The sequence below is a fragment of the Hippopotamus amphibius genome, chromosome 1 (genome assembly GCF_030028045.1).
Source record: "Hippopotamus amphibius kiboko isolate mHipAmp2 chromosome 1, mHipAmp2.hap2, whole genome shotgun sequence".
Taxonomy (NCBI): domain Eukaryota; kingdom Metazoa; phylum Chordata; class Mammalia; order Artiodactyla; family Hippopotamidae; genus Hippopotamus; species Hippopotamus amphibius.
Window position 1 is genome coordinate 53,961,293 of NC_080186.1, and position 14,451 is coordinate 53,975,743.

General features: G+C 36.2%; 1 protein-coding gene and 1 pseudogene across 1 annotated transcript in view; one reads left to right on the forward strand and one right to left on the reverse strand.

Moving 5' to 3' along the window:
- RPAP2 (RNA polymerase II associated protein 2) overlaps positions 1-14,451 on the reverse strand; it is a 76,791-nt gene that overhangs the window by 35,369 nt on the left and 26,971 nt on the right. The window contains exons 9-10 of the mRNA XM_057713028.1: positions 10,708-10,790; positions 8,062-8,142 (exon numbers count right to left, since the gene is read on the reverse strand). Of these exons, the coding sequence (XP_057569011.1) occupies positions 8,062-8,142; positions 10,708-10,790 (164 nt within the window). The remainder of the gene's footprint in view (positions 1-8,061; positions 8,143-10,707; positions 10,791-14,451) is intronic.
- On the forward strand, positions 12,935-13,759 carry LOC130839141 (V-type proton ATPase subunit D-like; annotated as a pseudogene).

Here is a 14,451-nt window from a genome sequence, read left to right on the forward strand (position 1 = left end):
TATATACAATGGAATATTACTCAGCTATAAAAAGGAATGAGATGGAGCTACATGTAATGAGGTGGATAGACCTACAGTCTGTCATACAGAGTGAAGTAAGTCAGAAAGAGAAAGACAAATATTGTATGCTAACTCACATATACGGAATCTAAAAATGGTACTGATGAACTCAGTGACAAGAACAAGGACGCAGGTGCAGAGAATGGATTGGAGAACTCGAGGTTTGGGAGGGGGCAGGGGGTGAAGGGGAAGCTGAGATGAAGCGAGAGAGTAGCACAGACATATATATACTACCAACTGTAAAATAGATAGCCAGTGGGAAGTTGCTGTATAACAAAGGGAGTTCAACTCGAGGATGGAAGATGCCTTAGAGGACTGGGACGGGGAGGGCGGGGGGGGGAGTCAAGTGCAGGAGGGAATATGGGGATATGTGTATAAAAACAGATGACTGAACTTGGTGTACCCCCCAAAAATAATAAATAAATAAATAAAATTAAAAAAATATATATATAATTCTCCTTTTGTACCTTTCCACCTTGTGCTAGGTTGGCAGCAGGCAATTAAGGGATGTCATGATCCATAATTTACAGAAATGAGAGCTCACTTAAACTATAATACTAGGTGTTTATTCAAGAAAACGTAAGTTTTTAAAAAATCAGAAGTAAATTCTATCACTTGGCAGCTGATGACAATAAAATACATTGTAGTCATCTTATTTCTCAGAAAGCATTTAAAAAATGATAGAAATCAATAAAAAAAAAAAACAGCCAGTAACATCTGAAAAAGGCCTGTTATCCAAAAATATCAAAGAAATCTTAAAACTTAACAATAGGAAAACAAACTGCCCAATTAAAAAATGGGCCCAAGACCTCAACAGACATCTCATTAAAGAAGATATACAGATGGCAAAAATAAGCATATGAAAAGATGCTCCACATCACATCATCAGGGAGATGGAAATTAAAACAACAAGATATACCATACTATCAGAATGGTCAAAATCCTGAATATCAACAAAACCAAACGCTGGCAAGGATATGAAGTAAGAGCAACTCTCATTCATTGCTGGTGGGGGGAAAAAAAAGCACAGAAACTTTGGATGACAGCCTGGTATTTCTTACAAAACTAAACATACTCCTACAATACAGTCCAGCAATCACACTCCTTGCTATTTATTTATCCAAAGGAGTCGAAAACTTATGCCCACACAAAAATCTGCACAAAGATGTTCAGAGTAGTTCTACTAATATAACTGCCAAAAACTGGGAAGCAACCAAGATACGCTTCAGTAGGTAAATGGATAAATAAACTGTGGCACATCCAGACACTAGAATATTCTTCAGCCCTAAAAAGAAATGAGTTATTGGGCCAATGGTTAAGAATCCACCTTCCAATGCAGGGGACGTGGGTTCGATCCCTGGTTGGGGAACTAAGATCCTATGTGCCGCAGGGTAACTAAGCTTACGAGCCTCAACTACTGAGCCCGTGTGCTGCAACTACTGAGCCCGTGTGCTGCAACTACTGAGCCCGCGTACTCTGGAGCCCAGGCACCACAACTAGAGAGAACCCCATGTACTGCGACGAAGATCCCGCACACAGCAACTAGGACCTGATGCAGCCAAATAAATAAATAAATAAATAAATAAATATTTAAAAAGATCAGTGGTTGCCAGGAGTTGGGGGGTGAGGAAGGATAGATGAATAAGTGGAGCACAGAGGGTTTTTAGGTCAGTGAAAATACTCTGATACTATAATAATCGAAAGATGTCATTATACGTTTGTCTAAACCCACACAATGCACAACACCAAGAGTGAACTACGGACTCTGGGTGGTAATGATGTCATTAATATAGGTGCATCAATTATAGAAAATGTATGACTCTGGTGGGGGATGGTTTTAACAGGGAAGGCTACACATGTGTGGGGGCAGGGGGCATAAGGAAAATCTCTGTAACTTTCTCCCAATTTTGCTACGAACCTAAAACTGATCTTTAATATAGTCTTTGGGGGAAAAAAAACCAGCTAACAAATAAATTAGCAAAGGACAAGAACATGCAATTTACAGTGGAGGAAAGTTGAATGGCCAGTAAACATTTGAAAAAGAGCTCAATCTCACTATTAAGCTGGGAAATTAATATAAAAATAATAATTCATTCCATTACATTGGCAAAAATAAAAGACTGACAATACCAAGGGTTGATGAGGACATGAAGAAATATTACTTTTAACACACTGTTGATGTGAGTAATCAAAAAATTTAGCAATATCTAATAAAACTGAAAATGCACATGAATAACTTCTAAATATAAACCTTAAACTCTCTCACTATACATAAGGAAATGTATATGAAGATATTTGATGTGACACTGCTTATAATAGAAAAAATAATAAATTGTGGCATTTTTATAGAATACTAAATAGCTGTTAAAATGAATGAACTAAACTTACACATTTTGCTCATCATAATTTGAATGAAAGAGCAAGCATGGTATGACATTATTTATGCAAATCAAGGACAGACAATAGTCATATTCATGGACACAAATATATGTACTAAAAGTATAAAAACAAAGACTAGAAAGATACACATGAAATTCACAGTATCAGTTGCTTCTGGGGAGGAAAGGAGAATGGATTGGGGAAGAGGACAAAGAGGACTTCATGTCTTAGGTCTTTCGTGATGGTGATTCCATCTGCCTGAAAGATGTTTTCTTACGTTACCTTTGCAGTAGGGGCTACCTGCCCACACTATTAGTTAAGTGCAACTCCCTCCACCTCCCAGCCCCAAACTCTTGATTCCCTTACGCTGCTATCTATTTCTTTATCCTTGTACCACTTATCACCTTCTAACATATAGTTATTGTTTATTATCTGTTTTGCCTTGGCTGAGGGCAGGAATCTTTGTGTTCCTCACATATTTATTCCAAGTGCTCAGAGTAAGAGTCAGAAGAGATTCAATTAATTTTTTTATGAATGAATGAATTAATCTATTTTATTTGTTTTATTAAAAAATGTATGTCAACCAAATCTAATAAAGTATTAAAATCTACTAATTCCAAGTGGAGAATATGTGTATCTTTGTTACATTTCTCTAAATTTTTTCCATAGCTAATGGAAATGTCTACAAATATTTCCATAGTTAAAAGTCTCAATGATATAAAAAGTAAGTACACTATAGTGACTAGAGTCTGACAGATATGGGTTTAATATTCAGATTTGTCATTAGTAGTGTTTTACCCTGGACACATTCAATGGCTGTAAAACTTTTTTTTTTTTAATTTAGTAAAATGGGGACAATAGTACTACCTACCTCATAGGGTTCTTGTGAGGATTAGATGTACAAAGTCCATGTTGCCAAATCCAATGGACGTTTCCCAGTTCTCACCTTAATCTACTGGGGGCATTTGACACAGCTGATCATTACATTCTCCTTGGAAATCTTTCTTCACTTGGTTTCCCCTTGCTTGATTCCCCTCGCTTCTCACTGGCACTCCTTCTGAGACCTTTTAATTTTGGATTGCCCAGGGCCTTCTGCCCTTGGGTCTCTCCTCTCCTAAGTGCTCATTCCCTTGGTGATGTCCGCCAACCTCATAGCTTTAAATATTAGATAACTATGTGCTTACAACTCTCAAATTTATTATCTCTAGCCTGGACTTCTTCCTTGAATTACAGACTTCTATACCTAATGGTCTACCTTCATTTTTCACTTGAATGTCTAATAGGCATCTCAAAACTTTAGTATAGCCAAAATTGAACTCCTTATTTTCTCCCACAAACTGAGTTCTCTTGCAGGTATCTCCATCTCAGTAAATGGCTACCCAATCCTTCTAGAATCCAGTTGCTCAAGCCAAAAATTTTGTGGGTAACCTTAACTCTCTTCATATCCCATGTCAAATCAGTCATCAAATCCTGATGGTTCTATTTTCAAAACAAAATCTGATCACTTCTTATTACCTCCATCACTTTCACCTTGGTCACCGAAACAGTATCCTAAACGGTATTCCTGCCTCTGACCATCTACTATGATTCTCAAATCAACAGCCAGGGTGAGGCTGCTAAAAATATATGTCAGATCACATCACTACCCTATTCAGAATCCACAAACTGCTCTCCATCTCACTCAGAGTAAAAGCCAAAGAATGACCATGGCTCCAAGACTATATAACTATACCACAGTCATTCCCTGCCCTTTACTTCTCTGACCATATCTCTTTGTACCTCTGCCTTTGCTCACTTCTCCAGCCTCACCAGCATCCTTAATATTCTATGAATATACCAGGCCTGCATTTGCTTTAGGACATTTGCACATGTTGTTCCCTGTCTGATATATTTTCGTCGACAGCAACTTGGCTTGTTCCCTCACCAACTTTTAGATCTTTATATAAATGGCATCTTCTCAATGAGGTCCTCCCTGACTGGCCTATTTAAAATCACAACTTCCTCCCTCCTTAGTACCATCCCCTCTTCCCTGCTTCTGGGGAGAAAAGGAGGAGAATGAACTGGGAAAGGGAAAAGGGCCTATCACCACACAATAATAACACACATATTGTCTTCAAAATTTTACATATCCTCTCTATTAGAATCGTTCCGTGAAAGAAGGAATTTTTTTTCATTTTTTTCCACTGTTTTTTTTTTTTTTTTTCCTTTTTGGCCCACGGGCTTAGTTGCTCCGTGGCATGTGGGATCTTCCTGGAGCTGGGATCAAACCCGTGACCTCTGCATTAGCAGGCGGATTCTTAACCACTGCGCCACCTAGGAAGCCCATCCACTGTTTTATCTGTAGCAATTAAAACAGAATCTAGCACATAACCAAAAAAGGCCAAAGAAGGATAAGCATGTAAGAAAAAAAAAGGGCAAAAACAGTTAAATAGAATTTCTTTTTCTATTATATTCAAATCTCCCAAGGCTAAGACAAATTTAAGATTTCATGACTTTATTTACTCATTCAGCAAAAAATCTATTGAGTGCTTGCTCTATACTACCGTTTCAGGAACTGGTGAAAACACAAGGTCTTTGCTTTCACTTCAAAGTACTTTAAGTGGCAGAACAACAAAAATTTACCTGCTATCATATTTCCCCTTTTGCTGAGCCAAAATAATTTCAAGCACAGATGCTAAATAAACATACTTACTATTTTCTGAGTGATAATTCAAAAATTAAAACAGTAACATTTGATAGAAAACATTTTAAAAGCAGTTTCAAAATATAATTGGAAATTCAATACAGATTTAGAAAAAATACCTTGAGTCATCACTGATGAAATTTAAAAAGGACTTTTGTGTCAAAATATAATTTTAATTCAAATCATATTTAGAAAAATATCTTGCTTCAATACTGACGACATTGAATCATTACCAAGCAACTTCTGATGGAACCACTATGACAGGTAAATCAATGTAACATTCCGGATAAATGACTATGATGCAATTCAGTGGAAAGGACAGCTCTATTCACAGGGGAAAGATTCTTCAAAGAGCTGAAAAAGCTGCTTTATGTTTAGTTCTAACAGGCTCTCAACTCTGGCTGCACATTAGAGTCACCTGGGGGGCTTCTGAAAAATACTAATGTCTGGGCCCAACCCTAACCAAATGAAACTCAATCTCTAGGGGTGGAGCCAGGCATCTGCAGGAGTTAAAAGCTCCCCAGGTAATTCTGATGCACAACTGGCTTAAAAATCACTGTTCTACAAGCTCCTATTATTGATTATCATTTCAAAGAGAAAGATATGGTTACTCATGTCAACTCTTTCCCACTACCAGTACTGACTGAAAAGATCTTCTTCCAACACTAGTCACTGTCATCAATGTGGCGTTCTCTCAGAGACTTCACCTAGACGCCCTAGCCTATAGTCACATACCTGTTAGAACTGTCCTGCCAGAATCTGAAGACTCCAAAACGCGTTATCTTACTGGAGGTCTTTCTCTATTATAAGTAACTGATATTTTGCCAAAAAGCAGTAGAGTCAATTTAAGCAATTTTTATTAAAGCTATAGACTTTGACTTGTTGGTACTAAAGAGTACATATTTTTGAAAATAACTTATTAATAAGGTTTTTATATTTATACCATCCCCTACACCAAAACAAAGAATAATCTTTTGGCTTATTTCCACAAAACTTTTTGTTAAATTTCAAGCAAAGAAAACAGAGAGAACATAAAAATCAACTCCTATATAGTCATCACAACTTTGACAATTATCAGCTTCTGGTCAATCATGTTGCATCTATACAACCTCATATTCAACATCACCCTAACCTGGATAATTATGAAGCAAATCCCACACATCATATTGTTTCATCTAAACTTCAATTTACCATAAATAATGCAGAAAGTAACCTGAAAAGACAAGAATGTCTTAAGACAATTTCTATAATCTTAGGTCTATGAAGGCTGAAGATTTAAACATAAAGTGTTACAAATGATCCTTTTCAGTAGCTGAAGATGAAGAATTTTGAATTCTCTGAACCCTAGTTCCTATTAAATAATTTATTGGAAAACATTTTCCTGAATTACTTTGTGGCACACAGAAAGGTAAGTGATATTTTCAAATGTGCTGGTTGAAAGTGTATATCTATTCGGTATTACCTATGAACAATACAGTAACTGCAAGAGAAATCTAACTACTGATAGTGCCAAGAAATTGTTCTTATATTATAATTGTAAACTTTAAAAATCTCACTACTATTGACAATAAATTATAACAAATAGTAATAATTGATTTTTTTGGATGAAATGATTTTTCTACCCTAGAAGTTCATTCAATGTTGGTGCTACCTGGCTTTAGCCACAGACAAATATTAATTTAATTTTTGGTCACTGACACTGGGCCAAAATGCATATTTGGTACACCTCCACCAGTAACGTATTTAGAGGCCTATCTCTATGCTTTTTAGTAGAGAACCTCATCTTGGCCTGGTTGAATAATTTTACCTTGATAGTTGTAGAAAAACTCCAACTGCTCCACTTTGTGATTGATATTCTCTATTCTTCCTTTCCTTGTCTTATCACTTCAAGTCTGTTCCACGCTATTTAAAACTAAATTATCCGCTAATTTTGTACTGCTTCCTGTGCCCCCCTTGTCTTCTCACAGTTCTTCCTCCAGGGTGGGCATTAGGCTTCTTCTGTATTGTCCATAGTGCTGGTCACCTGATATACATTTACTAATTCACTAAAATCCAAGATGTTACTGACTAAACCACCTTTGTGTCTCAGATAGCATTCTCTTTCTTAATTTAAGGCTATTCTAGAAATAAACTAAACCTAAACATATTAAGGTTTGAGCAAATAAGGGGTTGTATTTAGAAAAGATATAAGTGGGAGGGGGAGGGACAAATTGGGAGATTGGGATTGACATATATACACTACTACATGTAAAATAGATAACTAGGGACTTCCCTGGTGGTGCAGTGGTTAAGAATCCACCTGCCAAGCAGGGGACATGGGTTCGATCCCTGGCCCGGGAAGATCCCACAGGCCGCAGAGCAACTAAGCCCGTGTGCCACAACTACTAAGCCTGCGCTCTAGAGCCCGAGAACCACAACTGCTAAAACCCACGCGCCTAGAGCCTGTGCTCCGCAACGAGAGAAGCCACTGCAGTGAGAAGAGTAGTGGGGGCTACTCCTCGTGCACTGCAATGAAGAGTAGCCTCCCCTCACCGCAATTAGAGAAAGCCCACACGCAGCAACAAAGACCCAATGCAGCCAAAAATAAGTACATTTAAAAAAACAGATAACTAATAAGGACCTACTATATAGCACAGGCAACTCTACTCAGTACTCTATGATGGCCTATATGGGAAAAGAATCTAAAAAAGAGTGGATACATGTATATATATAACTGATTCGCTTTGCTGAAACACACACATTGTATATCAACTATACTCCAATAAAAATTAAACAAACAAAAACAGAAGATATAGGTAATGTTTAGTGGAAGAGACAATAAAACAGCACTTAGATTTAAGACAATGAAGGCAAGTCATTTACTTTCTTCAAGCCTTAGTCTACTACGGATTCTGCAAGGCAAAATAACTGAGAAGGAAAATCGTAATGTTAACACTAACCTGAAAGTTCGGACAAGATTTTTAAGTTGTGTGTAAATATCTCCTAATGTAATCTGAAGAGGCCCCAAGAGTCCAGGCAATCTGAAAATAAAAAATTACATTTCTTTTAAAATGTAATTATACAGATACACCTTTGTGGGTCTTGCCTAACTCTGGATTTTTCACAGGTAATCATGGCATGGAGGTGGAGACAGTTAAGCAAGGTTATAACTGGTGAGAAGTCATAAAGAAATATTTCAGAATAACTCCACACACTATTTTGTTGTCTATGCTACAGAATGAGGCACTGAAATGCAAAAGTATCATTCTGGCTGCCATCTATATGCTTGTCTCTAGTATTTTTTATCTTTTTACTTTCAAATATTAAATAAATGGAAAGATCACAGGTCAGAGGAATTGCCTTCCAAATGGTCCAATATGGGAGTGTGGTACATTTCTAGAGAGCAATTTGACACTATATACTAACATTTTAAATGTGGACACTCTTTGACCCAATAGTTTTACTATGAAAAAATTTATCCTAAAGAAATAATCAAAAATAAAATAGACAGTATTGGAGAAATATTTTTAGTAGTGAAGAATTGGTAACAAATGTCCATCAATAGGTGGTTAAATAAACTATGATATAGCCATATAGTAATATTTTAAATAATAATAAAAATCTGTTTTTTTAAATGTGGAAAGATACTCATGATATATATTAAGTGAAAAATGCATATGTAGTATTGTTCCATTTTTATAAAAACATACATGTTATAATGCAATTGTTTATCACACACAGTATATATCAAACATATGTCCTTCTCTCTAGGTTTAGACTATAACAGAGGGAACCAAAGGAAATGAATATATACACACCATATACACCACATATATGCCAGGGATAAATATCAAAATATTAATAGTAGTTACTATTGAGTGGTGATTTTCACTTCCTTATTTATACCATTTTCTGCAGCCTAAATCTTGTGGAATAAGCATGTGTTACTTTTTTAAAAAACTTATTATAAAAGTTTAAAACGTTTCAAAATAGAGACAGTAACAATAATAACCCCATATTTCTATTCCCAGATTCAACCTCCCAATATTTTGTTACATTTGCTTCATTTTTCCTTCCTTCCTTTTTCTGCAATATCTTAAATACCTGACATCATGTCATTTGAACCCTAAATTATTCCTTATGTATCTCTAAATACAAGCGCATTTTTGAATGCAATCGTAATAAAATCATTACACCAACCAATAACTCCTTAATATCATCGAATACCCAGTGCATATTTCACACTCTTTGATTCTATAAAAAAATGTTTTTTGTACAGTTGGTGTTACTTTCATAATGAGGGAAAAACTCAACTGCTTTCACAATCAACCAAAAAAATCCCTATGTTACTATAATTATTTTATTTTCGGTGTTCTTATTTAAATTATTCCACCTCTTCTCAAATTTAGTTCTTGCCCTGATATAGTAACTTGGTCTAGCAGGGTTCCTTTTGGTATCTTCTGTTGTAGCCAAAATCCATAAGGAACAGAATTCCTTCAATGACATGACATGCTTATATGGTCTTAAATTTAAAACTGGGTACCTTCATTAGCTAAAAAGTCTAGAAAACTATTTTCACATAAATCCCTACCTACTAATTAGATACCAGTATAGTTAATCTATTTCAACTTTCAAAACCTACATAATTAAAATCAAGGATTGATATGTTCTTATCCTCTGAATCAGACAGATGGTGACATACAGTTGTCTAAACTAATATTTAACAGAAACAAATGTACAAGTATGAAGAACAGATAAAAGGCAAAACAGATTCATTATATATGAGTCTAACACATAACAAGCATTCAATAAATATTAATTCAAACACTTTTAAGATGTAAAATTTAGAGAAGTAAGCTGTTCAAAATACTATGCCTTCTAGAAAACAGGCTTTTCTTATTTTTGAACTACTACAAAATTAAGACTTCTCCACGTGCACAACACCTTAAATAAAGACTGAAAACACCTTTCCGTCTTTTCAGCTGAAGAAAAAAAATGCAGGTTGAAAAGTTCAAGAGAGCCGTCACACCTCTGGAAAAAAGATTTACAAGCTCCTTTTGAAAGAGAAACTAAGCTTGCAATTTTCAAATGTCATTTATGACTGGGCTAATTACAAGAACAACAATTTCCACTACGGGAAGCTTAAAACTAAAGTGCAAAACTCAAGTTGCTGAGTGTGAAATGGTTCTATGAATATGTATACAGGCTAAGTCAATAAACCGTTAAACCTTTATAAGATCTTATTCACACGTGAAACTGATGTGACACATTTACCACAAATCAGTATTTAAATGGGTCTAGCTCTATTTTTTCCCTGACTTCACTGGATTATTAAGTGGGAGTGAGGTAGTTTGGTTTTCTACTCCCATAATCTCAACCTTCCTCTTTATTATGTGTCTCTATGTCTTCCACACAAAGCAATTTCAATATTCTTTGGTAGGACATCTTAAAAATCTAAATTTCTCAGGTGACGAAATCCATGTAAAATTTACACATTATTTTTCAAACTGTTCAAAATTCAAGAATTACACCTATAAGTTATAAACCCACAAATACCAAATTAATTTTTAAATATTATAAAAGTAGAATGGTAATTACATACTTACACTTTACTCAATTTTTCAAGTACAATGCGTTTTCTGATCTGGTTCTGAGAACTTGAATCTATCAGTGGAAAGGTGGGATCATGCTGAATCATGTTTTAAACAAAGCAAAATAAAATCATAAATTTACATTCTTTCTTTGATAAGAATAACAAACATTCAAACAAAAGTTTATACCTGTGGTATGGTAGAATAAAAATTAGACTTCAGAATTAGAAGATTTAAATCTGAGTATCGGCTCAGTCAACTTTGGTGTGAACTTGCTTGAGTCATTTGCCCTCTTTTGAGAGCATTTTCTCATCTGTATAATAGGGATACTAATACCTTCTTTAATAAATGAGAAAATGTATACAAAAAGACTGTAAAATGCTAAATGCTACATAAATGTAGGAGATTAAAGGACTAAAATTATCAAATACTATAAATATGGGAAATTCCACTTCTAGAAATTGCAGACAAGATAATTCAAACCACTCCTCCTGCTGAGAACTGAAAAAGCTGGGAAAAAACCCACAATTGTTTGAAAGCAACAGAGAGCTGACAAGGTAGTAAAGAATTATGGTCTGAGATTCTGGAGAAAGTAATTCCAGAGAAGGCATTGACTAATTCCAGAAGAGGCAATTTAGATACTGAGAACTTGAGCATCAGAGTCTGTGGCATGCCAAGAATGAAGAGGTACTGTCAACCTTCCCCAAACTTGAGACCAGGACTTAGAAGGACCATACTCCAAGAGTAAGAATGAATACAGACTGGCTCGTACAGGTGCTGAAGCTCAGCTTCAAATCACCTTAATCACTGATTGGATTAAAGTGATTTGAGACTGCTGCAAATCATCTTCCAGAAGCAAACATAAATCTGTTCTAGAGGAAGATAACATCAGCCTGAGTTTCAAGTTATCTCTAATTTTTATTATACAATGTTTGTTACATAATAAAGCAGTAAGAAAATAAGACAATGTCATCAAAATCTGAAACATTAGCTCACAGAAATCAACTCCTAGGAAATCCATGTAATGAAGTTATCAGCCTTATTTAGAATAACTATGCTGCATATATTCAAAGAAAAATGACAAGATGGAAAATTTTAGCAGAGAACTGGAAGCTATATAAAAGAACAAACTGAAACGCCTAGTAACTGAAAAATATAGTATTTAAAGAACTCAATGGATAGATTTAATAACATAGTAGAAAGGTCTGAAGAGAATACTGATTTGGAAAATATCCAGAATGAAGTACAGTCACCCCCCCCCCCACCCCTCCGCTGGGTAATGCAAAGCACAAGAGAATATAAAGGACAGCAGATACAGTGAAAAAGACTAACAAGTATCTGCAACCAGAGTACCAGATAGAGAAGAAAGGGAGAATGGGACAGAAGCAATACCTGAAGAGATAATAACTGAGAATATTCCAAAATTGATGAAAGAAATCAAGTCACAGATTTAAGTATACAACAGCCAAAAGAATAAATACAAATATAATCACACCTAGGTAAAGCATTCTAAAATTGACGGTAACCAAAGACCAAAACCAAAACCAAAACAAAACAAAAACCCCCAAAACCTTAAAAGTAGCTACAGGAAGAAAACAGTATTTTCAAATAAGAGATAAATGGAAGCCAAAAGACAATGAATATGTATTTTCAATGGGCTACCAGAAAATAACTGCTAATTTAGAATTCAATGTCCAGGAAAACGGCTTTCAAAAGTGAAAGTAAAATAATTTCCTGACAAAACTGAGAAGATTCATCATTAGCAAACTAGCACTAATGGAAATAAAGGATATTCTTCAGGCCCAAGGTGAATGATCCCAGGTGTGAATATTGACTATAAACAATCTTGTAGGGGGCTTCCCTGGAGGTGCAGTGGTTAAGAATCTACCTGCCAATGCAGGCAACACAGTTTCGATCCCTGGTCCGGGAAGATCCCACATGTTTTGGAGCAACTAAGCCCGTGTGCCACAACTACTGAGCCTGCGCTCTGCTCAAGAGCCACAACTACTGAGCCCATGTGCCACAACTACTGAAGCCCACACACCTAGAACCCATGCTCCGCAACAAGAGAAGCCACCACAATGAGCAACGAAGAGTGGCCCATGCTCTCCGTAACTAGAGAAAGTCCACGCACAGCAACGAAGGCCCAATGCAGCCAATAAATAAATTAATTAATTAATTAAAAAATATCTTGTAGGATTTACAAATACATAGAGAATAAAAGTACACAACAACGGCCCGGCCAGGGACCCGAGCCGAACAGTCATCATCAGAATGTCGGGCAAAGACCGAACTGAAATCTTTCCCTCGCGAATGGCACAGACCATCATGAAGGCTTGGTTAAAAGGAGCACAGACAGGTAGAAACCTCCTGAAGAAAAAATCTGATGCCTTAACTCTTTGATTTCGACAGATCCTTAAGAAGATAATAGAGACTAAAATGTTAATGGGTGAAGTGACGAGAGAAGCTGCCTTTTCACTTGCTGAGGCCAAGTTCACAGCAGGAGATTTCAGCACCACAGTTATCCAAAATGTAAATAAAGCCCAAGTGAAGATTAGAGCAAAGAAAGATAATGTAGCAGGTATTACTTTGCTAGTATTTGAACATTACCATGAAGGAACTGACAGTTATGAACTGACTGGTTTAGCCAGAGGTGGGGAACATTTGGCTAAACTGAAGAGGAATTATGCCGAGGCAGTGGAACTACTGGTGGAACTAGCTTTGCTGCAGACTTCCTTTGTTACTTTGGATGAAGCTATTAAGATAACCAACAGGCGTGTAAATGACACTGAACATGTCATCATTCCCCAGATTGAACGTACCCTTGCTTATATCATCACAGAGCTGGATGAGAGAGAGCAAGAAGAGTTCTGTAGGTTAAAGAAAATACAGGAGAAGAAAAAGATTCTCAAGAAAAAGTCTGAGAAGGACTTGGAGCAACGGAGGGCAGCTGGAGAGGTGATGGAGCCTGCTAATCTTCTGGCTGAAGAGAAGGATAAGGATCTTCTGTTTGAATAGTCTTTCCTGCTCTGGTTCTTTCAAAAGGCCTAACATGGCACCATTTTAATTCATGGTGTGTAGGTTTGGTATGTGTGGCTATTTGTTTTTTGGCCTAAGAATTTCACCAGGTGTAAAGTTTCCCTGGATGTCCACTTATGGGATTACCTTTGCAGAATCATAATTCAGCAACCATTTATCACCAATGAGATTTCTAGAACCTTCCCAGAAATGTGTATAATTTATTCTGCAGAAGTGTCACCCTACTCCACTTATATGTCTGTTGCAAGTGATCTGCTTACCAAACATATTAAGAAATTCCCCTTAGGAAACAGCAGTGGTCTCAGGCCAACACATGTAGGCCAGCTACTGTTGGAGCACCCTTTGTTCCTACCTACTTGCACACCATTGTCTGAGATTGCTGCAGCCATCCTTGTGTTAGTTACTGAGGGACTCCTCTCAAGCTTTATGAAATCCTTCACTTATTCTTCCTTGAGTGACAGGTCTCTGTCTTGTCTGTCATGGGAACAGTTCTGCCAATTCAAATGTGACTGTGGTATATAACAGTAAAATGATTTAAAAATGGAAAAAAAAAAAGTACCTAACAAGAACACATTAAGTCAAAATGGGGTAAATGGAGTTAAGTTTCTAAGGTACTAATTGTCTCGGAAGCAATAAAAGTATTAACTTAGATTTTAACAAGACAGATTCAATTTTTAATCTTTAGGGAAACCAATTAATGATTAGTAAAAGAATGTATAA